The sequence below is a fragment of the Prionailurus viverrinus genome, chromosome E1, assembly GCF_022837055.1.
Source record: "Prionailurus viverrinus isolate Anna chromosome E1, UM_Priviv_1.0, whole genome shotgun sequence".
Lineage (NCBI taxonomy): Eukaryota > Metazoa > Chordata > Mammalia > Carnivora > Felidae > Prionailurus > Prionailurus viverrinus.
The window spans coordinates 17530566-17555539 of NC_062574.1; the positions used below are offsets into that span (position 1 = coordinate 17530566).

Below are 24974 nucleotides of genomic sequence, written 5' to 3' on the forward strand. Positions count from 1 at the left end.
AGAGGAGGATGCCATGCCTCTTTCTTCTCCAAATGTGCAAATTCCCTGGGTCACAGACAGCAGGATCTCCTCTTTCTCTTCCCACTGCCCTTGGGGGCTCCCAGTGTGGGGATATCTGCATGGACACTTGGCCTCGAAGCATTTTCCCAGGCTGGGTATTACATGCCTGTGGGGAGCCCGGGCGGAGGTGGAAAGATTCTCCTGGGGGCATTTGTGCCCCCATTCCTCCCTGTGAGGGGCACAGAGGATGGTAAGTTAAGGGCTGATGGCCTTCGCAGGTCCATGCAGAGGGTAAAATGCAGCCTGGTCCAGCCCCCTGAGTGTTGGAAGCCTTCCCAGGCTGAGCATAGATGGGTCCCTCAGCACATCTCTTGGATTTCTCCTCTTTGACAACAAATGCTTTCGGCTATTATCTCCTCTGCTTTTTCTTTTTTATTGACTATTTAGCCATCTTTACAATAGAAATAAACAGTAAGTAACAAATACATAACAGAATAAATACCAAATGTCTCCATTGTGTCTAATTTGCAAGACTGTGATGATGACTGTTTGCATACCATTTAGGTTCTAGTTGCTTTGATTGATATTATTTTAGGTGGAGTTTTCCCTGTGGTCACATTGATCATGTATTTGTTAGTTTAAGTGGCAACATAATGGCGCATTGTACGTAAGTATCGTAGTTTAGCCAACCCTTCCCTAACTCTGGGCATTTGAGTTATTGCCAACTGGGGGCTGGTATACAGAGTGCTTCTTTAAAAGTCTCTGCATGGGTTTGTGGGTGTTTTTTTCTTTCTCTTCCTTTCTTTAAATCGACTTATTGCTTATACCTTCCTTAGATGGGGTGGCTAGGGCCAGAGGATGATGCATTTTATGGCTGTTGTTGCTTGCCAAAGAGCTACTAAGCAATTTCAGAGTGCCCCTGCCCTCCCCTTCCACCCCACGGCATTGAGTGTATACGATCTATTAATTGTTGCTCAGTTTAGAGATTTTACCTCTCTTGTTTTGCCCTCGTCCCTGGGAATCAGGATTGGCAAGTGTTATTCTCCATAGTTTACAGTTGAGGGGAGAAACCAGATGGGAACAAGAAGTTGGCCAAAGATCCCCCGTTGCAGGACTGCCGTGCAGCCAACATTTATTGATTAAGCACCCACAGTATGATGGGTAGAACAGAGTTTGCATCCGCAAAGAAACCACAGTCCGGGGAACGTTGTAGGCGCACAACCTGCTTGCGAATCCCAGGGCCGCCACTTACTGACTTTGGGGTCCTCAGCCAGGTACTTACCCTCTCTATTTCCTTATCCAAAAAGTGGGCTGTTGAGAGGATTAAATAAGGAGACAGTATGAAGCAACTGCCACCGTGCCTGGCTCCTAGCAAGTATTCCGTGAGCATTGGTTTCTCTTCCCTTCCCTCAACGGAAGAAGCCAGAAGTGCCAGAGAGAGTAGTCGGGGAGGTGGTCAGAGCCTCAGAGGGGCAGGATCGTGGCTGGGGTCTCCCTTTGCAAGTCTAGAAACTCTGTTTGGGCACCTGGAACGCTAGTGCCCTCCCTGTCCATCCATGCTTTAGCTTGATCCAGACCTCCTGAACACTGACACCGACACAGTACATACACCAGGATGACTCAGCCCCTCGGATCCTGCCTAAGCCAGGGCCAAAGGTGGGCCTCTCAGGGAGCAGCATGGGCCTTGCTCTCAGAGCACCTTGGGTTCAAATCTCAGCTCCACCACTGAATGGCTTTGTGACTTAATCTCATTCTGAGTCTTCTTCCTCATTAGTAAAATGAGACTGATGTCATGAGGCTGTTGTAAGACCTATATTTAAAAATACATTTGGGTTCCTGGGTGCCTCAGTCGGTTAAGCATCTGACTCGGTTTCGGCTTGGGTCACTATCTCATGGTTCGCAGGTTTAAGCCTTGTATCGGGCTCTACAGTGACAGCGTGGGACCTGCTTGGTGTTCTCTCTCTTTCCCTCTTTCTCTGCTCTTCCCACGTGTTCTCTCCCTCTCTCTCTCTCTCAAAATAAAATAAATAAACCTTAAAATAAATAAGAGTAAAAATATGTGTTAAAGGGGAACCTGGGTGGCTCAGTCGGTTGAGCGTCCAACTTTTGGCTCAGGGCATGATCTCATGGTTTGTGGATTCAAGCCCAGTGTTGGCCTCTCTGCTGATAGGCAGAGCCTGCTTAGAATCCTGTGTCTTTCTTTCTCTGCCCCTCCCGCACTTGTGCTCTCTCTCAAAAATAAATAAACATTTTTTTAAATGTGTTAAATACTTTTACAGGGCCTATCTCATTAGGGTAGGTGTTCCATATTCAGTAATTAACGATGTTGTCAGAAATGGCTGCAGTTTGGGGCGCCTGGGTGTCTCCGTTGATTAAGCGTCTGACTTCGGCTCGAGTCATGATCTCGCGGTTTGTGAGTTCAAGCCCCGCGTCCAGCCCTGTGCTGACAGCTCAGACTCTGGAGCCTATTTTGGATTCTGTGTCTCCCTCTCTCCTGCCCCTCCCCTGCTTGCACTCTGTCTCTCTCTCAAAAGTAAACATTAAAAAAAAAAAAAAATTAAAAAAAAAAAAAAACAAAAGAAATGGCTGAAGTCCCACGAGGGAGCAGGTCAGGGTTTGTTCCCAGCTCTGGCAGTGACCGTCATGGAGACATTGCCTCCGTCTTTGGGGCTGAGTTCCTCATCTGTTACGTATTGGCTAAAGACAGGTTTTTTGGATTCTAAGCAAATCTTTAAAATCTTTAAAATCCAGTGATAAGGAAGGAAGGAGAAATATTCAGGCAGTTCCTTACAAAAGCCACAGAGAGAATTTCCTCTGCGGAGAACCCCATCTTTGTGCCTAGAGTGATATTTCTAAGGAAGAGCTGATACAGAGGAACAGGCCCGGGTGTGAATGGACTGGTGTCCTCACAGCCTGGGATGAGTGGACTTCCCCCTGCACACAGAGAAAAACTTGAGCAGGAGAGCAAAGAACAAATGAATTAAATAATTAAACAAACTTCACATCTAGCATATGAACTGGATAGTAAAAGAGACAAGTCGACAAAGCAAATTAAAAATAATTAATTGTGGGGCGCCTGGGTGGCTCAGTTGGCTGGGCATCCGACTCCTAATCTTGGCTCAGGTCATGATCTCAGTTTGTGGGATCGAGCCTTGCTTCTGGCTCTGTGCTCACAGTGAGGAGCCTGCTTGGGATTCTCCCTCTCCCTCTCTCTCTGCCCCTCCCTCCTCACATTCTCCCTCTCCCTGTCTCTCTGTCTCTGTCTCTCTCGAAATAAATAAACTTAAAAATAATAAAGAAAATAAATAAAAATAATTAACTGAAAACAAAAAATTCTCCAATTTTTCACTGTTAATTCATGATGAGCAGTAATAAGAACAAACGAGTTCTGGAACTCCACTGAACTGAACGGATTCTTTGAACGAAGCCTCTCTCTGGGCTGAGGCAGATTCTGCCTGTTGATTTTCAAGAGGACCAGTCCTAATTTCTCACCCATAGGTGAAGTGGCTTTGTAATTCTCCAGGTCCCCTCCCTCCAGGCTGGTGATGGCGTGTTGCAGGTAGAAAGCCAAAGTTGCTGCAGTCCTGGGGAAGCTTTGTTAATGCCCTCACAGGCCCGTAACTTCAGTTCACTGAGTTAAGGGCTTGAGTGAGTCTTTACCCAGACTCCTAGGGTGCAGACCTGGAAAGGACATCAGCCATTGTCTAGACTGGTCCATCCCCTAATTCTATAGAGAAGCCCAGAGAGGTGAGGTGGCTTATTCAAGGACACACAGCTCCCGAGGGCAGGAAGTTCTAAGTTCTGTACCCCACCTTGCCAGCACTTTCCCCCAGTGCTTTATCCCTCACTCCTCCTCTGACCTTTTGAGCTCTGTAATCTTTCCCCTTTCGTTTCCTCCCCTCTGTCCCCTGTTGCCCACAGTGTTTGTCCTGGCAGGTGGTGGCCTTTAGGAAGACTCCGATTTCCTGAGAGACCCTGCCCACCCTGCCTGTGTCTTCTCTGACCCAGGGGGCAGGCTACCTTCAGCACCATGGCCTTTTCATCAAGGTTCGCCTTCTGGGAGCAAAAGGAAAGTTGGGTCTCAAAATCCTTATGCTTTTCCTATGTGCTTGGCATGGTGTGTGCAGGCAGGAGTCTGGCTTGTGGGCAAGGGAGCTTGGGGAGCTAGAGACAGACTGGAGCATGAGCGTGTATTTGGGGACTGGGGAGAATCGCTCTGCTCTGGATGGGCTTCTGTGCTGAGTCATGCTCCTTCTCTGAGCTCCACCTCTGGTAAGCTGAGCTGCCTTTTGTCCCACTGGTGCCCCTCCAAGTTAACCACCCCACACCCTTCCCATCTGCCCCCCTCCCCCCCCCCCACGGGCTGCTCTGACTCACCGCTGGGAACGTGGGCCGCTGTGGGGGGCCGCGGGGGATGGCGTTGGTTCTGAGGCTTCTGGAACTGGGTCCCCCCTGGTCTGGGGACTGTGGTGGGCAGAAGGAAAGGAGCCAAGGGTTGGGAGCCAGGCCAGTTGGCTGCTTGGGTTCCAGAGGGTGATTCAGGCTGCCGACCTGGGCGTGCCTTTGTGCTGTGCACAGTCCCCAGCTGGGCAATGACCTGTAACAGACAGAGCCCTTGGTTGGGGGGGCAGTGGGGGAGGCCGTGAGTCAGCCTCAGGCTAAATCCAGAGCTGAGCTCAGAGCTGGGCCTAGTGTCCCAGACCTTTCAGGGGGCGGCCAGTATTTCCCCCAGTGCCTCACCACTTGGGCGGGACACTTGGGGTCCTAAGCTCGCATCACTGGAGGGAGGACAGAATTGGAGCCGGTGGCGGACACGGAGTGGACTCGGAATCTGGGCCATCCCTGAGCCCAAGCTAATAGCACCGCGTGCAGTAATGAGCTTGTCTGTGTGGTTTGTGAACACTTGCTGCTCCTCTAACCTGTGTGCCCAGGAGCTAATGCATGGTGTGACCTTGGGGGTGTGGGGTGGTGTGAGGGATAGGCACCGGGGGTGGGGGCGGCAGGTGCAGACCCAGTCTCTCCCACTCCTCCTCATTCCCTCTCCACCAGCCCCTCCCTTCCCTTTATCTGCTCCAGTCCCAATTTCTAAAGTAGTAGAGCGCACTCTGATGAATAATTGCCATTTTCCCCCTGTCCGTAACAGTGTGAGCTAACTTTGAAGCTTCAGCCCATTGAAAATAGCTCAGTAGACAAGTCGCAGCTTTAAAACTTCAGCGTTCATCATGCTGGTCAGTGCCCCTAGGCACTGCTAATTAGAGCTCAAAAGTAGCCAAAGACTCCCCCTCCCCCCAGGGGGACAATTAACATGATTCTGGAAACGTTTCTAAAGATCTTTTCCATCAGGAATTGAGGACTCCTTCCAGTGCTTTTATCCCACTGTGCCCGGAAGGAAAGGCATGTTGAAGACGTGTAGAGCTGCTCACAGACCTGCCTTTTTCCCATAGTCCTAAGTGACTGGGAAAAGAAGAGAAACGAAGTCCATGAGGCATTGTCTGAGCTTTTCCCAACTCTGCTCCTGCCCTCTAGCTCCCGGGCTGAGCCCAACCTCCTGGCCAGAACAGCCAGAGCTCAGGCATCTCTCCCTCTAAATTCTGCCCCCAACCTTGGGGTTCCCTCCCTCAGCTGCACGGTTAGCAGTTTTGTGGGTCTGAGGTTGGCAAAATATCTGGCCTCCCTGCCTCTGCCCCATTTCCTGTCCCCAGTCCAAGCTCAGCTGTGTGGCTGGGAAGGCATTCAGGCTCTGGGCCAGGGGCGATCACAGGGACCTAAAAGCAAGTTGGAGCCAGCCTGGTAAGGGCCACCCATTCTACCTCCGTTGGCCCAGTAGGGCTCCCACCCTGGGGTTGTTCCCTCCTTAGTCACTAGGTCAGGAGCCTCTTATTCAGACCACTGCTCGTCTGAGCTGGGAATGACTCTTGCAGTTGAGCATGGGTTGAGTTAGCTGGACCTTTCCGTCCACCCTGTAACCAAGGCCATGATGGCACTCTTCAGACCGCCCAAGTGGGCCACGTGACTGGTGGCCGACGGCAAGGGTACCTGATCCCGCTATTCATTCTTGAAGTTGTCACTGGACAGTTTTGACCGCAGCGCAGGGTATCCGTTGCTCATGTCCCTCACCCCAGTACTCCCAAATGCGCAGGAACTCTGCCTGCTTGGGAGGGAGGGCCCCTCGGATGTTTTCCTCCTGTGCTTTTAATGCTCTTTCCTGCCCTGACCTGCCAGTGACTTCTTTGTCTGCTCCCTCAGGTTAAAGAGGAGGACAAAACTCTGCCGAAGCCTGGCCCCCCTGGCAAGGAGGAAGGGGCTGTAAGTGTTTCTCTGAGCCCCCAGTGCGTGTGCCCGGGTGGGTGTGCCTGCCCGCCTTCGCCTAGTCCGTGAGGCGGTTCTGCGGACCAGGCAGGCATGGCAGGTGCCCCTTCGTCTCTGGGTGGCCAGAGGGAGTGCCACTAAAGGGGCAGAAAGCTCAGCATGTGTGATGCCAACCTCTGGGGTGCGCGAAGGAGATGGGAACACCGAGGCGCTTTGGACACCTCCCCCGGCCCCTCTCTTTAGTTCCTACCTTTAGCTCTGGTTTTCTGGACCCTCTGGGGCTGGAGAGTCCTAGGCAGGCAAACTCTTAGGCTGGGGAGCACCAGAGGAGAGCTCAGCTGTTGGGACTCTTCGTCCTGCTCTGGTGACACAAGACCGGCACAGGGAGGGATTTCACTGCAGCTGTTTTGTCTCTTCCCAAGACCCTGTCAGCTGCTTGGTGCGGGTGACCTGGAGGCAGGCTCTGGCTGCTTGGTGCCCCCAGCTTCTCCCCCAGGTCACTCTGCCTCGAGATAGAGACCCTGAACAAAGCTGGACTCTTTTCAGGCAAGAAAAGAGAGACAGTTCCAGAATAGCCAGGTCTAAAGACGTGTAGTTAGGAGAGGGCCGCTCTTGGCACAGGGGGCAGGAGTGCGGGGGCCCTGGGGCAGAGCTGGGTCACAAAGCGGATCCGGGCTTCATTACCCCAGATGGTGCCTGTCCCAGTTCCCCCACTTCCTCGGATGGAGGTTTGATTAGCCAGACTCTGTGGCTTCCACCTGATGTGTAATTAATCCTGCCAGGTTAGCCAGTGATTTCAAAGGGGTCTGTTTGAGATATGCTGGGGAGGGGCCCGGGAGTATCCAGATACTCCAGAAAATTACACGTGAAGTGCTTAGAAGACTTCCCGGCACATAATAAACACTGTGTGTTAGCATCATCATTGTCACCATCTTCAGTCGGGGGGATGGGAGGAGAGCCAGAAGAGGGAGGAGAAGGGAGCAGGAGCCGGCAGCCGGGGCTGCTAGCCAGCTCCGCAGTGCCCTGGCATGCCATGGAGCACTCTTGGTCCAAGAGGTTGAGGGAGAGGCACCTTCAAGCCCTCCTCTCCCCACCCCGGCATCAGGGCCTCTCTGTAGCTGAGGCCCAGACTGAGGTTGCTTGGGTCAGCCCTGTTCAGGACGTGCCAGAGGTCTGCCCACTCTGAGTATCTTCCTGCATCCAAGGAGAGATGGCAGCCAGACTTGTAGAGCCCAGGGCCCAGGTAGACCCTGGAACCAAGGTCATTGTTTTGCGGAACAGGGACTCAAACATAGCCCATTAGTGGCAGGGCATTGCCGGATCAGCAAGGAGCCCCCAGGTTGACCTTGCTCCCCCAGGCAACGTGGCTGGCTTTGCAGGAAACTCTGCCCTACTATTAGCCAGCCTGGCTTTCCTAGTGGCTGTCCCTTGGGACCGCAGACAGTTCCCACCAGTGTTGGGGGAAGGGTAGGCACATTAGGCAAAGTGTGCCAGCACGCTCCAGGCGGGTGCCAGAGGCTGGGAGCCTGGCTGAGCCAGGGCCCCAGCTCCAGGGCAGAGTGGATCTGTGGTCACTTGAGTGCTTTCCCCTTTGTGGGCCCCAGCTCTCTCCTCTTCATCCTATTACTCTGTGCACACATACCCTGGGAGCCAGGAGGCCTCCAGCCCTGGGGAAGGTGGCAGGAGGAAAGCTGTAGAGACTTGACAGAGCAGCCCGAGGTACAAGCTTCCCCTCCGGCCCGCACTGGGTTTCTGCAGGCCTGAGAGTGGGGTGCGGGGTAGACAATGGCCACAAATCAGGGGAGCAGGAGGGAGGAAGCGTGGCATGTCCAGGGGCCAGGAGTTGCTCCCCAACCACTGTTTCTGCTGGGATTGGTAGGTTCTGGGTCTGATGGCCCAGAAAGCACAGTGATAGAAGGACCGGGGACCACAAAGGCAGAAAGCCCCAGAGGGAGGCCCAGGATTGATGGCAGGAATTGGTGGTTTGACCTCTCCATGCTCCATCTCTGCTGTTGTTTGGGCCGCGAGGGAGTGGGCTCACCTGGATTGGGGCTTGGTTGCTGCCCTGACATCGGCCAGTAACTCTGGGACACTTCATGGGCCTCCGGGCACTGTATGCTGGCATCTCACAGCTCTGTGCTAAGGCTACGGATAGACAGCAGGTGACTGCAGTCCCTGCTTGTGCTTTGGGAGAGAGAGAAGCCAAACTTTGAGATGCAATTGTCCTATCTAGAAGATGCGATGAAGGCTTCCCGGTGTAGCCTCTTGGAGCTATGTGTTGTTTACATGGACGAATGGAAGGTCTGTTCCATCCAGGGCGAGGCGTGAGGTCTCACTTCCTCTGCATGGGGTGGGCAGGGACACAAGGGCCGATGCTAATGTCTACCTGTGTTTGTGTGACTGCAGCTAGAGGGCAGCTCAAAGGACAGCAGGGGTCCATCTAGGAGTCCTCAGCCTCCTACCAGCCCTGTACCGTCAGAGACTTCCCAGAGAGCCAAGAGCCCTGCACCCACACTCGCCATGAATGGCCTGGGGGCTGCCTCAGCAGAAGGCCCAAGTGAGGAGGCCCAGGGCCTGTCCCGGAAGAGAGTGGCAAACGCAGTTAGGAAGGTGGTGAGCAAGGTGCTGCCTGGTGAGGAGCCTGGGAGTGCCAAGGAGCCTTCAAGCAGAGGGGTCAGGTCCCCTGAGCACCCAGCTCGAGGCAAGAGGGGAGAAAAGGCCCCTGGTCCCAAGCCACCACCTCCTCCACCTCCCCCTCCTCCACCTAAGCCTGAAGCAAAGAAGGAGGCAGCCAAGGATGAGCTCTCTGTGGGTCTACGGAGCCTGATGTCTCGGGGCAGGGCCAAGGACCACAAGCCCCGCGGCAGGCAGTCTCCTGGGAAGGGGGAGAAGCCCTCCAGCCAGGAGCCAGGCTCCTCAGGGAAACCAGGCTCCCCGGCCAAGCCTGGAATCCCGGAGAAGCAGTGCTCCCCTGCCCCACCGGAAGAGCTGGCGGACCCGGGCTCCGCTGGCCCGAAGTCGAACCTGACTGGATTGCCGCAGTCCAAGTCACCAGCCCCTGACGTGCAGCAGGAGGTACCCGAGTGTATCACTAACCTCCCACGCCCTCACCACCCTCGTTGGAAGGCCAGTCACCCTCGCAGCCAGCTTCCCCGGGCCTCCTCAACCCGCCCGCATGACTGAGAAGCTGGGCCTGGCCCTTGTGCCCGTGGTGGGGCTGCATGGCTTTTCCTTCACTGAACACCAGAGTCCGTGGCGGCCCCTGCTCTGGGATGGGCCCTGCTAACCAGCATGCTGCTGTTCCTTCACATTCCTGTGTGGGATTGGGGCCTGGTCCCAGGCTGCGTGGTGTTGGCCGAAGCCTCCAGATTCCCAAGCAAGGGTCGGAGTCTTAGCAGATCAGTGCTAGGGGAGAAGGAGACTTTCTGAAGTCAGGTGACCCGTGTTCACATCCCCGGCTACTCACCCTCTGTGGGATCTCAGCATGGTCCCATCGCTGACCCTTCTTCATCTGCCACGTGGGGATGGGACAGGTCTGATTCCCCCTCTGAAGCCCTTGGGGCCAGAAGTATTTTGCAAGTTCATAATTTCTGTATTTTAGAATGTCATACATAGCGAGCAGCAACCTCTAACCAAAGGTAAATATTTTCGTAGCAAAATCTATGTTCACACTGCAGGGGGATAGAATACAAAGAGTTTTGGCGATCAAAATAGTTAAGTAAGAAATCGTTTGGGGCAGGGGGGGGTGGAGGGGGCTTTTGGATTTTGGAGTTGCAAGCAAGGGATAATCCCAGCTTTGAAGGGTCCTGTGAAGATTAGGAATGGTACAGTGCTCCCCCGAGCCTAGTCCCTGGCGTGGCGGGTGCTTCATAAATGACAGCATGGATAGCGATGCTGGTAACAGGAGTTTTAATGCCATCATTGCCATCACTTCCTTCTTCAGGCCTGGCCAGCAGTCCTCTCTGACAGCAGGATTCCTGAGGGAGCCCTAGGCCTGGGTGGCAAAGGGGAACCAGAGGCCCCCTTTGGACCTGCGGACCCGCCTGTCCCCAGAGTACCCTCTGAGTGGGATAGGAAGCTGAGAGGCAGAGGGGAGGACCTTGGAAGGTGATGCCTACATGATTGGTCCTCTGGCCAGGGACAGTTCCCTTCAAACTTCCCCATTTTGTGGACCCTTCTGAGGCCTCATGAGGTGTAGGAGGGAGGAGTCAAGTTTCACCACTGCTTCTCCCACCTGTTGCAAGCTCTTCTGGCTAGAAAGGGGGGGGCGGGGGGAGGGGGAAATGGGAGTAGAGCAGCCTAGAGGCCCTCTCTGCCGATGACCTCCTGGGACTCCCAAGGTCCCAGAACCTGCCAGGTTCCCCGGTCCACTCCTCCTGGGTTTGGCAGAACTTCGAGAACAGGAGGCTGCAGCTGTCCCAGCCCTGCCGGCCTGCTCTTCATGAAGCAGGGAAATCAGTCCTGGCACACGGGAGTTGGCAGGGGTGTTTGAGCCTCCCGGGAAGGCTGTGAGGTGTACTGTCAGCCCCTGAGTAGAACCTATAAGTAGCCAGAGAGAGTCATGTGCCTGTTCCCTGGCTTGGCTGCCTTCCCTCCGGCTCCCCGTCGCTCTCACTAGGGTGGAGTTGAGGGGCTGAGATGTGCCCTGAGCTGAAGTTCAGCCACCTGTCACCTGGGCCTGGGGCAGGGGCCAGAGGGTGTGTGGGAGAACAGGGTCATCCTAGTGCTGAAGTAGTTAGGACTGTGAGAAGAAATAACCCCAGAATTTCCTCCCCCCTCCCCATAGGATAATTTAAAAACTCAAGTTGGGGGCTGCCTGGGTGGCTCAATCAATTAAGCGTCCGATTCTTGATTTCAGCTCAGGTCATGATCTCCAGTTCGTGAGTGTGAGCCCCACGTTGGGCTCCAAGCTGAGATTACTGAACCTGCTTGGGGTCCTGTCTCCCTCTCTCTCTGCCCCTACCCCGCTTGCGTGCTTTCTCTTTCTCTCTCTCTCTCTCTCTCTCTCTCTCTCTCTCTCTCCCACCCTCCCTCTCTCTTCCTCTCTCAAAATAAATAAACTTAAAAAAAAAAAAAAAAAGACAGCTCAAGTTGGTGCCTGGCTTGCCTCCCTGACCCTACTCCACCTCCCCACTGGGTCCCAGTGGCTTCCTAGGCTAGAAGCTTGGCATGCCGTGCCCCCCACTCCTCCCCAGGCCAGGACTAACAGTGGTTTAACCTCTAGGCAGGAGCTGCCGCTGAGGTCCAGCTGACCCCCGCAGAGGAGGCCCACCAGCGCCTTGAGAGGATCTTCACAACTCCTGTAATGCCACCTCACGTGTATGGTTCCCAGGCCAGGGGGGACGGGGGGAGCACCTGAATATGGAAGGATGGCTCCATGGCAGTCTGGGGGCCCTCACGTGGGCTTCTCACCTGAAGAAATGAGAGAAGGGCTCTGCAGAGGGTCTGAGCACAGTGAGGCCTGTTCCTCTAGGGGACCCAAGGCCCTGTGCCGGTGGGAGGGGGCCCTTCGTGGCTGTGGATCCAGCCCCCATCTCTGGCCCCATTCTCTTGTCCTGGAGAACATGTCTTGGCACCAGGGCCTGGTGGACGGTGAGGCAGAGAGCTGACTCTCCCCATTTTTGATGCATTGGCTTTTCAGATGCAGGTGGGGCCGGTTAACTCCTTGTTTATTCCTTATAGGCAAGGTCCAAGGTCTTGCTGGGTCCCCTTCCTCTTCAGAAAGGTCTTTAAGTAACTAGACAGAGGGGCACCTGGGTGGCTCAGTTGGTTAAGCATCTGACTTCAGCTCGGGTCATGATCTCACGGTTCATGAGTTCAGGCCCCATGTCGGGCTCTGGACTGACAGCTCAGAGCCTGGAGCCTGCTTCGGATTCTGTGTCTCCCTCTCTCTGCCCCTCCCCCGCTCAACTCCATCTCTCTCTCTCTCAAAAATAAATAAATACAAATTTTTAAAAAAGTAATCAGACAGAAAAAGAGAGGCAAAGTCTGGCCAAAGGGTCTACCGACAGTCCCTTGGTTCTTGGGCAGGTTGCAGATGGAGTGCTGCCTCTGCTTGTAGTGTGCCCTTCTAGGAGTGGTGCAGGGGTGCAGTGGGGGGTTGAGGAAAGGGTCCCAGACTTGGGGCTGATAGTGGTCTTGTTCCATGAGATTTGCCCTATGGTCTTGTTCTGTGCAGGAGTGACAGCTCTGATGTGTTTGGAGGCCAGATAGAGGGGAGCTAGGCTGGCCAGGGCCCTGGAGAAAAGGCCAGAGCCACCCAAGGGGCCCGGGCCCTGGGTGTGGTGAGGTGGCCTGGCAAGCACACGGAAGAGGAGCCTAATTCAGAATGCACTGGATGTCCCACCCGGGACAGACTATGGCCGGAGGCAGAGTGGCATATTCATGCCCAGGCCACAGTGAATGACTTAACAGAGCAGCTACTCAGAAGTCTGTTGATAGCAAGTGTCTCTTCACCATGCCGGGCCCCGCATTCCTGGTCTGGCTTCTCCTTGACTGGACACAGTTGACCTGCCCAGGCCAGCTTCCCATCCTGGCGCTAAGTTCCTCCAGCCTCCACCCTGCACCTTGGGCAGCTGGAAAGTGCCCGCCCGCTTGGCCCAGAGTGCTTGCTGAAGGGTTCATGCCAGTGGTCTACTCATCTTCACCCCTCTTTTTCTTTCTCTCTTCTTTGCTTGCTGCTGGCAGCTGGACCCTGAGGCCGCCTCTCCTGCCCACAGCCAGGTAGGGTGCTCCTGCCCCCTTCAGGAGCCCTCCGCTTCCTCCAGTGACCGCCTTCCACCCCTGGCCTGTACCTGGGCTGGCGTCTGTGCTCGGGCCTCATGCTGGAGTGTAAGGCCTCTTTTCCCTTCCGGCTCCCACCCTGTATCTGGGGGGATCCTTGGGGGAGGCGGTGCCAGAAGTTTGAAATGGGGCTGTTCTGTGTCAGGCCCTTGGGAGGTGTCTAGTCTGAGTGCCACCACTTGAGTTTGGACTTTGGCACCTGGGTTTTAACCACTGGAACCCAAGGGCCTGGCAAGAGTTTTGGTTTCTAGGTGTTTTAATTCCTCTTACTCTGGGTAGAGAAAGCTGAAAGGCTGAGCCCCTCCCACCTCCCACCCTCCTTCCCAAGCCAGAAGATGTGGCATTCTTTGGCTCCACCTGCTGGCCAATTTGGGAACCTACCTTTGAATTAGCTCTAAAGGATTCGTTCTAGGCCAGGACCCTGTGATGTCCCCTTCTTCATCAGGTTCCAAGCATCTGACCCGTAGAATGTGTCCAGTCGAGATGAACGTTTAACCTATATCATGTGATTTGGAAAGAAAGAAAACATTGATTTTTTTTTATAAACTTACATTTCTTCAAATATAAAAAACTAGCCTTTTTTTTTTTTCATGTCTTCATTTAACAATTTAAAATGTTGCCAGCCCCATAGTGGGTCTCCTGTTTGAAGGGTGATTTCCCTGGTCATGATTCCCAGAGCCTGGGGGCCACGCGTAGCCTTCTCTCTCCAACGGGGAAGGGCAGTCAGCGAGGAAGAGGAAGTTATCTGAACCCAGAATCCAACCTGGGAGTAGAACCCAGATCTCTTTTTCGTTCAGCTCCAAGAAATGTGACAAAGAAAATATTTACTATGTTTTCTTATCCTTTCCAATCCCTCACACAGGGGGTCAGTATCAGAGCAGCGTCTGTACCTCGGCCTCAAGTCTTGTGAGGGTGGGGGACTCTCAGAGACTGATGGTGGCTCACAGCTGTTCCAGTGCCCAGCCATGTGGCATACAAGTCTTTTGCTGTGTTTGGCAAAACACTGCTGCACTTCTGTGCCCCCCTCATATGTCTGGCCATGCTATTTTATGGCCTTGGCCTTCTGAGGAGGCATGGAGGAGGAGTGGAAAGGCTGGCGTGTACATCTGGGCACTGCTTCTTGCCCAGCAGGGCATCCTCTGGAGGGAAGACCAGGCCGAGACTAGGATTTAGGACCCATATATCACTTTGCAGTAAAAAGTCCACAGTAGACACTTCTCGGGTCTTGAGGAAGTGCCCTTTCCCACCTCGAGACAGAGGCTGGGCATGAGAGGTCACAGTAGCAGTGGGCGTTGGCTCAGGGAGAGGGGTGTGGGCTCAGCACACCAACCCTACAGGGGAGGTGGGGAAGAGGGTGGCTGAAGGCAGAACCTGTTGGTTTGCTTTCCTACAGTCTACTCTCCTCAGGGCTCGGGTTCTGAGTGTCCCCGTCCTTCCAGACCCTCAAGGCTGGCATGGTTCCTAACTCTGTGTCCTTGTCCTCGGGGCTCCTCAGACCCATCCCCATCCCCTGGCTTCCCCACCTTCTTCTTCTGACACTTCCAATGTCCCCTGTTCTGTGTCTGCCACCCAACTGTCCCCCTTACCAGGTGGCTCATCTGGAAGCACTTCCCCTCACGTGTCTCTTCTCTTCTGTCCCGACTGTTTTCCAGAGCAAGGTCTAACTATTTATTACCCCCCCTTCCTCTGATAGGTGAAGACAGAAGAGCAGATTGCAGCTGAGGAGGCCTGGTATGAGACAGAGAAGGTGTGGCTGGTCCATAAGGATGGCTTCTCTCTGGGTGAGTCTGGGGAGGCCCAGGGTGCAGATGCCTGGGCCTCTCAGGTTTCCGGGCTGGGTGTGCCTTCTGGGTCTGGTGAGGCCTGGGTGGTGAGTGAGGAGAGGCTAGTGATAAAGTAGGGAAGAGACAGGACCACAAAGGACCTGAAGAGGGTGGCAGAGGCTTCCCGGGCCTGTGTCTGACTGTCTGTCCCCGCTCTGTAGGCAGTCAGCTCAAATCTGAGGAGCTCAGCTTGCCAGAAGGCAAGGTGCGTGTGAAGCTAGACCATGATGGCGCCATCTTGGATGTGGACGAGGATGACGTGGAGAAGGTTTGCAGGTGGAGGGCACAGGAAGTGGGCTGGGCAGGGCAGGCCTGTCCACTGGCAGTGCCGACAGATTCTGCTTCTTCAGTGCCTGCCTGCCTGTCCTATCACACAGGCTAATGCTCCCTCCTGCGACCGTCTAGAAGATTTGGCCTCGCTGGTGTACCTCAATGAGTCCAGCGTCCTCCACACACTGCGCCAGCGCTATGGTGCTAGCCTGCTGCATACATACGCTGGCCCCAGCCTGCTCGTCCTCAGCCCCCGTGGGGCCCCTGCCGTGTACTCTGAGAAGGTGCGGCACCCACCAGGCGACCATGCTGCCCCATGGACCCACCCACACACTACCTACCCTACCTTCCCTGGCTTTGCTCCTTCCCTTTGGCATCCCACTGGGCTCTTGTCCACTCTCACAGTTGAACTTGGAGCCGTTTCAAGGGGTGGGGACATGAAGCCCTCCCCGTAACCTCTAACAGAGGCCGGGACTGTGCTAGTATCTGCATTTCTATGCAAGGCCTTAGCCTGGGAATCCCTCGACAACCCTTGCCCCGACAGTGAAAGGCCCAGAAAGATGTGGACCTTGGGGGTGAGGACTGTCCAAGTGTGACCAGCTAAGAGCCTGCCCCTTCCCGCCCTCCCCCTCCCACCCAAGGTGATGCACATGTTCAAGGGGTGTCGGCGGGAGGACATGGCACCCCACATCTATGCCGTGGCCCAGACCGCATACAGGGCAATGCTGATGAGCCGCCAGGACCAGTCTATCATCCTCCTGGGCAGCAGCGGCAGTGGCAAGACCACCAGCTGCCAGCATCTGGTGCAGTACCTGGCCACCATCGCAGGCACCAGTGGGAACAAGGTGTTTTCTGGTGAGACAGGCCACCTGGAAAAACCGAGAGGGGCTGGGGATGGAAGCGCCTCGTAGGCGTCAGCTTTGTTCTCCCTGGCTTCTCTGTGCCCTCAGGCCCCCTCTGTCCCTGGGCAGTCTGGCCTGAGTGACTCTGAGCCTTTGTGCGCTGGGGGAATAGGCCCTGGGCAGGAGGCTTTCCTGATGGCCCCTGGGCCTCTGGAGGCTTTCCTGATGGCTCCTGGGCCTCTGGAGGCTTTCCTGATGGCCCCTGGGCCTCTGGAGGCTTTCCTGATGGCTCCTGGGCCTCTGTTCTACAGCAGAGAAGTGGCAGGCTCTGTACAGCCTCTTGGAAGCCTTTGGGAACAGCCCCACCATCATGAACGGCAATGCCACTCGCTTCTCCCAGATCCTCTCCCTGGACTTTGACCAAGCTGGCCAGGTGGCCTCAGCCTCCATCCAGGTGAGAGGACACTCAGGGTAGTTAAGAGACTGGCTGCCTGGTTTCAGGCTCCCTCCTGTGCCTTATTTTCCCGGGATTCTACCCAGGATCCCCTCCAGCAGGGATGGTGTGCTCCACCCCGAGCTGTCACCATTCTGCCCCCGCCGTATCTTCTGCCCCCCCCCCCCCATGCTTCTTGCCCCAGGTGGCTCCTGGCTCAGCTTCCTGCCCAACCCTGGGGTTGGCTGTACCCTACTTCTGGGGCCCTGGCCCTGTGTTCAGGGGTTTCTCTCAGGCTAATTTCACCCAAGTAAGACTTGCTTGTCAATAAAGTAAGTTCCAGCCAAAGCTGGTCCCCTTCCATGCTAAATGAAATATTTTTCCACAAAGTGCCCAGCTCCCTGAGAAGACTGTGCCTGGGGGCTGGGCAAGGCACCAAGGCCCCTCTGTGAGCTGGGCCTATCTCCTCCCCCCTGGCTTTGGTTTGTGCCCCAGGGTTGACCCTGTGGTGATCTGGCCTCTGGTTGAGAGTAAGCTGTACCTGCTTGCTCCCATGGGCCTTGTTCTTTCCGGTGTGGGGTGGAGAAGCTTGACCCGGCACCACCCTCCTTGCCCATACCCTCTATGCTGTGCCATAGACAATGCTACTGGAGAAGCTGCGTGTGGCCCGACGCCCAGCCGGTGAGGCCACCTTCAACGTCTTCTACTACCTGCTGGCCTGTGGGGATGGCACCCTCAGGTGAGATGGGACAAAGGAAATCGGGGAGGGTGCTCTGGGTTCTAGCTCACTGATGGCTCCTGGACCTTGTCACTTGACTGCATCCCATACCGTTTGTTTATCGTACGCTTGCTACATGTTAGGCTCTGAGGTAACTGGGGGTGGTGAGATGAATGAGCCATGGGCTGAACCCCACAGGAACTCCTGGGTCCCGGGCACAGAGTCCTGGCTATGTGTGAGGGGCACAATTGATGCTCCCGTGTTCCCAGGGTCGAGCTATGACCTCTGCTACACCAGGTCTGCAGAGGAAAGCACCTCAAGATGCAGGTGGTCAGGGACTTGCCTATAAGTCACACAGCTAATGTGGGGCTGAGCTGTTGAGTTCATACTGGAGCCGAAAGCCCGGGCCTTTTTCTGTGCCCTCCAAGCTGGGCCTCCTGCCCCCCATGTTGGCTCATCTACCAGGCTTTTCCCTTTAGACCTTCAGACTTGCTGTCTTTGTTCTTTGAAAAAAAGGATTAATGATAAGGCTGAGCAAGCAACCCCAGGACATTATCCTCCTTAACTCTTCTTGTAGCTGAGAGCCTGGTCTCTGTCCTGGCTGGACTCGCGCTTCAGGCAGATTCCTGGCTCTCTTTCAGGGGTCTGTCTGGACACTCTCCCCAGAGCATCTCTGACGACCTGTCCTAGGGAGGTTGGTGCTCTGACCAGGCCTTCAGGCCAATTAGGGAAGGCGGCAGCAGCTGGCCTGACAGTAGGGCGTGACGGGCAGACAGGACTGAGAGTCTGGAAGCTGAATCTGTCTCCACCCTGGTAGGGAGATGGCCTTGGCATGGGGACCAAGCACTGTGCTGATGCCTCATTTGTACCCCTAGGACAGAGCTCCACTTGAACCACTTGGCAGAGAACAATGTGTTCGGGATTGTGCCACTGGCCAAGGTGAGGGGCCTGTGGGGACTAGGTTGGCAGTCCTGGGCCTTGGGAGCAGGGGAGTAGGGGAAGTGACCTGGAGAACCCCACGGGAATAGCAGGAGCCCAGCCCCAGCTGGGCAGCTCTCACCAGCCCTGCCCTCCCCGAGGGTCCAGAAGCATGGGGGTATGCCGGGAGGGACAGCGCCCCCCCCCCCCCCCCCGAGGTGCAGTGCCAGCGTCCCCTCCTGTCCCTGCAGCCTGAGGAGAAGCAGAAGGCGGCTCAGCAGTTCAGTAAGCTACAGACCGCCATGAAGGTGCTGGGCATCTCCCCAGATGAACAGAAAGCCTGCTGGCTCATCCTGGCTGCCATCTACCACCTGGGGGCTGCAGGCGCCACCAAAGGTAACCCGCAACGGGTCCCAACAGCCTGGCTTGTTGCCCGGGAGAGCTTGTGGAGGCCCTGCCACTCGCGGTTTGTCCTCACCCAGCACAGATGTGTCTGTTATCACCCTCTGTTGCGTGTGCCTCTTCCCAGTCTCCCACGTCAGAACAGGAGGCTCTGATGCCCAGAGAAGGATCTCTGCCCCTGGACTTGGATGGCAGTAATGCGGAGCACTGTGAAGAGTTGGGGGGGGAGGGGCAGGATTCGGAAGCTGAGGGGAAAGAGAAGGGCCCTAAGTCCGAGCAGTCCCCTTGGAATAACTCTGCTTCTTGTTCCCTTCCTGACAGAGGCCCCCGAGGAGCAAGCCGGTAACTGACCTTGGCCCCTCCCTGGGGTGTAGGGGCCACCTTGTCCCATCTTGGTGCTTGCCCTGGGCTCTGTCTGGGGGCTGGGCTTGTTCTGTCACAATGGAGGGGACTGGCCTGGGAGAAGCCCCAGGTTGAGGGGGGAGAAGGTGCCTGCCGGCTGTGAGGTTTCTTGGAGTCCCAGGCATAGCTGCTTCTACTTGTGTTGCCTCCAGATCCTGGGGCCTCTCAGGATGCCCTCCTCGGGGCTTGGATGGGGTAGGGTGGGCCTGCTTCTTGGGGCTTTCCCAGGCCAGTTTTCTCTGAGTCTTCCCTTTTCTTCACTGGTTTGGTAGAAGGCATCGCTTCCTCTTGCATATCCAGGTGGGGGCCACTAGGGGGCGGCAGGCACCGTGGTAACGAATGGGCTGTTGCTTCCGCACTTGAACTTGGGGCTTGTGAATGGCTAGAGCTTGGTCTGGCTTGGAAGAACTCTGCTGCCTTCTGAGATTACCTTGACGGCTGGGCACTCTGAGCACCTCTTTGCCCCTTTCTCCCCTTTCTCCGAGGGATGCTGCCTCTGAACAGCCTCTCGGGCTTTGGCTTCGTGTTCCTCTGGGATGTGAAGAGCCCCAGGCTGCTCAGCAGGAGCGAGAAAGCACTGGTGGGCGGGTGGGTGCATGGAGGAACAGGCGTTCAGGTGTTAGGTTCCTTATGATCCCAGCAGGTGGCATCCCTGCCAAAGAGGAAGCAGGCTCTGAGTTAAAGAAGTTGTCTCCAGACTGCGTAGGTGGGCAGGCGGGTAGGCGTGTGGCTGTGTCTTGAGGAAGTTCTTTTGCTCTGAGGCGGTGACAAGCCCAGGTTTCCTATAACCCTGTACTGCACGCGGAGAGCTCCGGGTGTGTGTCAGCAGGGTCTGTTACCTCCTCAGAGCTTCCGGTATTTCCCAGAGGGTGTGTGTATGTGTGTGTGTGTGTGTGTGTGTGTGTGTGTGTGTGGTGTCTTTGTAGGTCTCTATGTGACAGCGTGATTGCATCCATGAACACACTCCCTTGAGATGGTGTGTGTGCACATGTGTGTATTTTTGTGTCTCGGAGTCTGAATGTGGTTATGTTCTCTTGCCTGCTCATCCTCACAACCCCCCACCCCCCATGGTCCCTTCCCGTGGGCCTGGCGGGCTCAGCTGATGACTGTTTGCTAACACGCTGTTTTTCTTTGCATGCTGCATGCTGGTCCTTTGCCTTACAGAAGCTGCTGAAGGTAAAACCTTGTTTCTTGTTAGCTTTCCCTAATTGCTGTGATTAGACACATGTTGGCTGAGGCGCGACTGTCTGCGTGGGCTGTTCCCTTTCCCTGGCAGCTCTTTCCACTTCCCCACTGGTGGGCCATGGGTGGGTGTTTGTGGTCTCCCCCAGCAGACGCCTGGAAGTAAGGGAGAGGGTATTCTTGGAAGGGGGAGGCACTGGTACTCCCCCGTGATGTGTCCCCCACAGGCACAGGTGGTTGTGGTGCTCATTAGAGATGGGCTGGCTCCTCCTCGGACCGCCCCACCCCAAGTTGGTACCCCTGAGGCCAAGTCTTCTAAAAGCGATGGTCAAAGCTGCCTGGGCGCCCTCTGGCGGCGGCAGCCTGGAGTTACCTCCTCTTTTAGGACCTGCTCATTCTCACTAGGGCAGGGGACCCAGGAAGTGCTTGCGGGCAGCTGCTGGCCGTCCCTGTTTTGCCTAAAGCCCTTCTGGTGTCATCAGGGCTGGTGTTTCCTCCAGAAGATGTTCACTCCCCAGTTGTTGGCCATGGGAGCCAAAGGGCCCCATGGTCATCAAGTGGACTAAGGAGAAAGACCCAAGATGCCAGATCCTTTTTTCTACCCCATAGCTGGGCGCAAGCAGTTTGCCCGCCACGAGTGGGCCCAGAAGGCCGCATACCTGTTGGGCTGCAGCTTGGAGGAGCTCTCCTCAGCCATCTTCAAGCACCAGCACAAGGGTGGAACCCTACAGCGTTCCACCTCCTTCCGCCAGGGCCCTGAGGAGAGCAGCCTGGGAGATAGCACAGGTACCATGGGACCCTTGGCTGGTAGATGTGATTGGGAGGCCTCATCCGGGGCTCGTTGCAGTCTTCTCTGGCGTGGGGAGACTGCTGGGGTGAATAGGTGCTTCCATCAGAGGAAGAGGCCCAGCCCCAGGGCCCCATGCTGACTTGACCCGGGGTGGGTAGAGAGCATACCCCGTGGGGATTCCCAGGGGGCAGGAGGTAGAGATGATGCTCTTGCCCCACAGGCCCCAAACTGAGTGCACTGGAGTGCTTAGAGGGCATGGCGTCTGGCCTCTACAGTGAGCTCTTCACCCTTCTCGTTTCCCTGGTGAACAGGTGAGTGCCAGGCAGGGCCCAGGAGCTGACCAGCTTCCTGCCGTGACAAAGGTGGGAGTTGACTGATACCTCTGTGCTGGTGTGATTGCTGAGGTGGAGCCATTCTACGCCAGCAGAGGGCTCATTGTCCTCGCGGGCGACAAAAGGCACATCCTCCCCACCAGGGTCGTGGGCACCTGGGCAGGGTGGAGATCTGGCTTGGGGCAGAACATGGCTGCCTGGGCGCCATAGGCAGACCAGTGGAGCGTGTTCAGTGGTACTGCCCTGGCCAGCTCTGACCCAGGCTCTCCCTGTGAAGGGCTCTCAAGTCCAGCCAGCACTCACTCTGCTCCATGATGATTGTGGACACTCCGGGCTTCCAGAACCCTGAGCAGGGTGGGTCGGCCCGTGGAGCCTCCTTTGAGGAGCTATGCCACAACTACGCCCAGGACCGGCTGCAGAGACTCTTCCACGAGCGCACCTTTGTGCAGGAGTTAGAAAGATACAAGGAGGTAGCACTTGACCTTGCCTCTGCCTGCCCCCGCCCCACCCCCACCCCGGCCCCCAACTTCACTTCCCTGGCGCCCGCAGGGAGGGCATCTGTGGAGAGAGAAGGCACCACCTTCCCCACCGGTGTCTCCCTTCCTCGCTTTCGCTCTGTCATTTCTGTCTCTCTGTGTTCTCTGGAGTGGTAGTCTTGTCCTGCCCCAGACTGCATTCTTACCCTGTGGAGAGTTTGCTCTCCAAGAAGCTGCGCCTGCATTCGGGGTCCCTGAGAGCCCCTCTGTGCCCACCCTCAAGGCACCCACCTAGGCCCCGTGAATTCCTGCCTCCACGTGTGTCAGGCCTGGCCTTCCCTGTCTGTCTCCTGATCTGTTAAGATGGTGATTAGCTAGGGCCCCTTCACGAAAGGGTGTCCCTCATGGAACAAGATCTAGAAATCCCACCTCATGTGGAGGTGAGATGAATGAACTGGGGAGCGTATTTACCTTGGATGAGAGAAGATATACGAGGCAAATGACAGCTGTCTTCAAGTGTTTCGAGGGTGATGGTGTGAAATCGAGAGTAGGGGTATTCTGCATAGTCTAATCAACTGGTGCGAATAACAGGAATATGCGACTTTACCTCAGTATTGAAGAAGGTTAAAAGAATTTTAGCTGTCCCAATCCCAGCGCCCCCGCCTGGCCATCACCCAGGGCTGCACCCCTCAAAGGGCCTGTGCTCACGACCTCTCTCCCTTTCTTCCTAGGAGAATATTGAGCTGGCATTTGACGACTTGGAGCCAGCCACGGATGATTCTGTGGCAGCTGTGGACCAAGCCTCCCATCAGTCCCTGGTAGGAACTCCAGCAAGGGCCTGGGCTGGCCTTTTCTCCCCTTGTCTGTTCCTCAACCTCAGTCAGGCCCTTGCTGTTGTAACCTGCTGCTCGGCTGGTCTGGTCAGGAAGTGGCACTTCCTTCTGCCCTAGTGCAGTGACAGCCTTAGCCCCAGGTGTCTGAGCCACAAGGGAAGATGTGACCTCCTCCCTTACCACCTCGGGCTCAGGCCCTGTCCTGTGACTGGCTGAGCCAGGAACTCTGGTGTCTCCTCCTCGATGGTGAGGGTTTGACTGGACCCAGAGGACATAGTCATCCCTCCCACTGTCCCCAAGAGACTGGTGCAGGCAAGAAGAACGGGCGAGGAGCCTGTGCAAGCAAGGAATCTGTGCCTGGCTATATATGTGAGCCCTCACCCCTCAACCTTAGGGGCAGGCTTTGTCACACTTTGGACTAGTATCTTGGGTACTTTACTGCCTGGGAGACCGGCCGGCCTGATGAACACTTGGCATTTGCTGATTGTCTTCAGTTAGGGACGTTTCATAGGAACTTTTCTCGAGAATTGGCATTTTTTGCTAGGCTCCCCTCCTCTGCTTTGAGCCCTGCCTCCCTCTCCCTCTTCCTTGTGGGAAGGCCCTGCCATGCTACAAGGACGTGGGGCCCCAGGGAGATTAAGCATCCCCCGGGACAAGTCCTTAAAGTGCCCAAGTTCCGTGTCTCCCCAGGGAAGCTGGCTTTGCTTTTTCTGGCACCTGGGTTCTTGTGCCGGCCTCCGTGAGAGCCTTTGCCATTCCCAGGAGATATGCGGAAGTCAGTCCGTGTGGCTTAGCAGTGGCAGTGGCTCAGACAGCGTGTTCCCTTCTTTGCTGTCCCTATCTGATGGGCCTTAGCATCTCTGGAACAGGGACCCCTCGGTGCTGAGCCTGCTGCACACTGTCCTTCATTGCCCAGTCCTGCCATGCAGCTCCAGCCAGTCTGGGACCTTAGCTGCCCTTCAGTGCTTGGCCACATTCTGCTTCCTCCTGAGAATCACACAGGCTCCCTTGGGCAGCCATGGGGTGGGGGTGGGGAGGAGATGCAGGCAGCTGGGTTCAAAGAAAGGGAAAATGGCACTTTTCTTACTTCTCTTGTCCCCCAGTCCCTAAAGGCCAGGCAAGCATGGGGGTGTGGGGGCGGTTCTGTCTTCTTGCTCAAGGAAGACTTGGAAATGCTGTAGAAAAGACACCGTCAGACCAGGTTTGTGTGGCCTGCGTAGGGTGTTAGAAACCAGAATTCAGTATTTCCACCTTCTCTTGAAAAGCTGGAAGGTTTATCTGCACTAGGCCAGTGTTCCTCCAGGACAGAAGTTGGCTACAGCTGATTGGGAAATAGCCATTTCCCTCAGATGGGGACACCTGCTAGGCAGTCACCCAGCTCCTCCCATTTTGGCTGTTATATCTGTTAAGTCGCCTGTCTTACAATTTGGACGCTCAAGTTTATGACCCTGCAGGAATCCCCCCTGCAGTGCTCTGAGCCCTCTCCGCGTCCCCCCCCCACCCCCCACCCCCCACCCCCCCGCTGCCAGGGCACCCAGGGTTAACCCCAGCCATCACTGATTGACTGCTTCCTTCGGGCCATGCCCTCTGCCCAGGGACCTTCCAGACTTCATCTCGTTTAGTCTGCCTGGGAGGTGATGCCCAGGGAGTGAGGGCCACACAGCCTCACTTCCAGGAGGGTGAGGATGGTTAACAAGAAGCCTTCAGCCTTTGGTGACTTCGGACACGACTCCTAGGAACTGTGTGTTGCTGTGGGCTTCTCTCTCTAGTCTCTCTCAGGCTCCCTCTTTCTCCTTGCTGCGCAGCTGCTCCACAAGGTGTCAGCCGTGAGTGGCAGCAGCTGCAATGCATGTGCGTATGGGTGGCGTGTCGATGGTGTGTGGTCGGGCCAGGGGCTCTGTGTGACACGGGGGCATTGCTTCACTTCTCCGTAGGTCCGCTCACTGGCACGCACCGACGAGGCAAGGGGCCTGCTATGGCTATTGGAAGAGGAGGTGCTGGTGCCAGGGGCCACTGAGGATGCCCTCCTGGAGCGCCTTTTCTCCTACTATGGCCCCCAGGAGGGTGACAAGAAAGGTAGGTGGTACCCCTGGAGGGCTCTTCTGCTACCCCTCGGAAGGACCCACTATTATACGGGTCTAGATGGTACTGTCTGGAAGGGCTCACCGGGTCCCTGGGCTTTTTTGGGGCCTGTGCCCTGATGATCTGAACCTTACTTCTCCCACCCTCAGGCCAGAGCCCCCTCCTGCGCAGCAGCAAACCCCACCATTTTCTCCTGGGCCACAGTCATGGCACCAACTGGGTCGAGTATAATGTAGCTGGCTGGCTGAGCTACACGAAACAGAACCCGGCCACCCAGAACGCCCCCCGGCTCCTGCAGGACTCCCAGAAGTAAGGACACCACTCGCTCTGCCACGTCTCGTCCCCAGGGCTGGTTTTGGCCTCCCTGGTGTAAGAGGCC

General features: G+C 55.9%; 1 protein-coding gene and 1 long non-coding RNA gene across 21 annotated transcripts in view; one reads left to right on the forward strand and one right to left on the reverse strand.

The window, feature by feature from the left end:
* The window catches only part of MYO18A (myosin XVIIIA), a 102275-nt gene that overhangs the window by 38847 nt on the left and 38454 nt on the right, over positions 1–24974 (forward strand). For 4 of the 20 annotated variants that reach the window (XM_047834081.1, XM_047834090.1, XM_047834085.1 and 1 more), the window contains exons 3-22: positions 6247–6306; positions 8716–9384; positions 11534–11611; positions 12997–13032; positions 14786–14873; positions 15077–15183; positions 15293–15469; positions 15827–16040; positions 16339–16481; positions 17099–17199; positions 18054–18117; positions 18348–18492; positions 18820–18840; positions 20065–20076; positions 20692–20868; positions 21093–21183; positions 21482–21674; positions 22412–22498; positions 24448–24589; positions 24745–24904. In XM_047834081.1, the coding sequence (XP_047690037.1) occupies positions 6247–6306; positions 8716–9384; positions 11534–11611; positions 12997–13032; positions 14786–14873; positions 15077–15183; positions 15293–15469; positions 15827–16040; positions 16339–16481; positions 17099–17199; positions 18054–18117; positions 18348–18492; positions 18820–18840; positions 20065–20076; positions 20692–20868; positions 21093–21183; positions 21482–21674; positions 22412–22498; positions 24448–24589; positions 24745–24904 (2765 nt within the window). The remainder of the gene's footprint in view (positions 1–6246; positions 6307–8715; positions 9385–11533; positions 11612–12996; positions 13033–14785; positions 14874–15076; positions 15184–15292; positions 15470–15826; positions 16041–16338; positions 16482–17098; positions 17200–18053; positions 18118–18347; positions 18493–18819; positions 18841–20064; positions 20077–20691; positions 20869–21092; positions 21184–21481; positions 21675–22411; positions 22499–24447; positions 24590–24744; positions 24905–24974) is intronic. The other 16 variants (XM_047834087.1, XM_047834091.1, XM_047834096.1 and 13 more) reach the window with 11 other exon arrangements.
* Positions 11593–14779, reverse strand: LOC125152223 (uncharacterized). The gene is made up of 3 exons (XR_007147086.1): positions 14679–14779; positions 13474–13588; positions 11593–11721 (listed from the first exon to the last, which is right to left on the reverse strand). It is a non-coding gene; the product is annotated as an uncharacterized LOC125152223 (long non-coding RNA).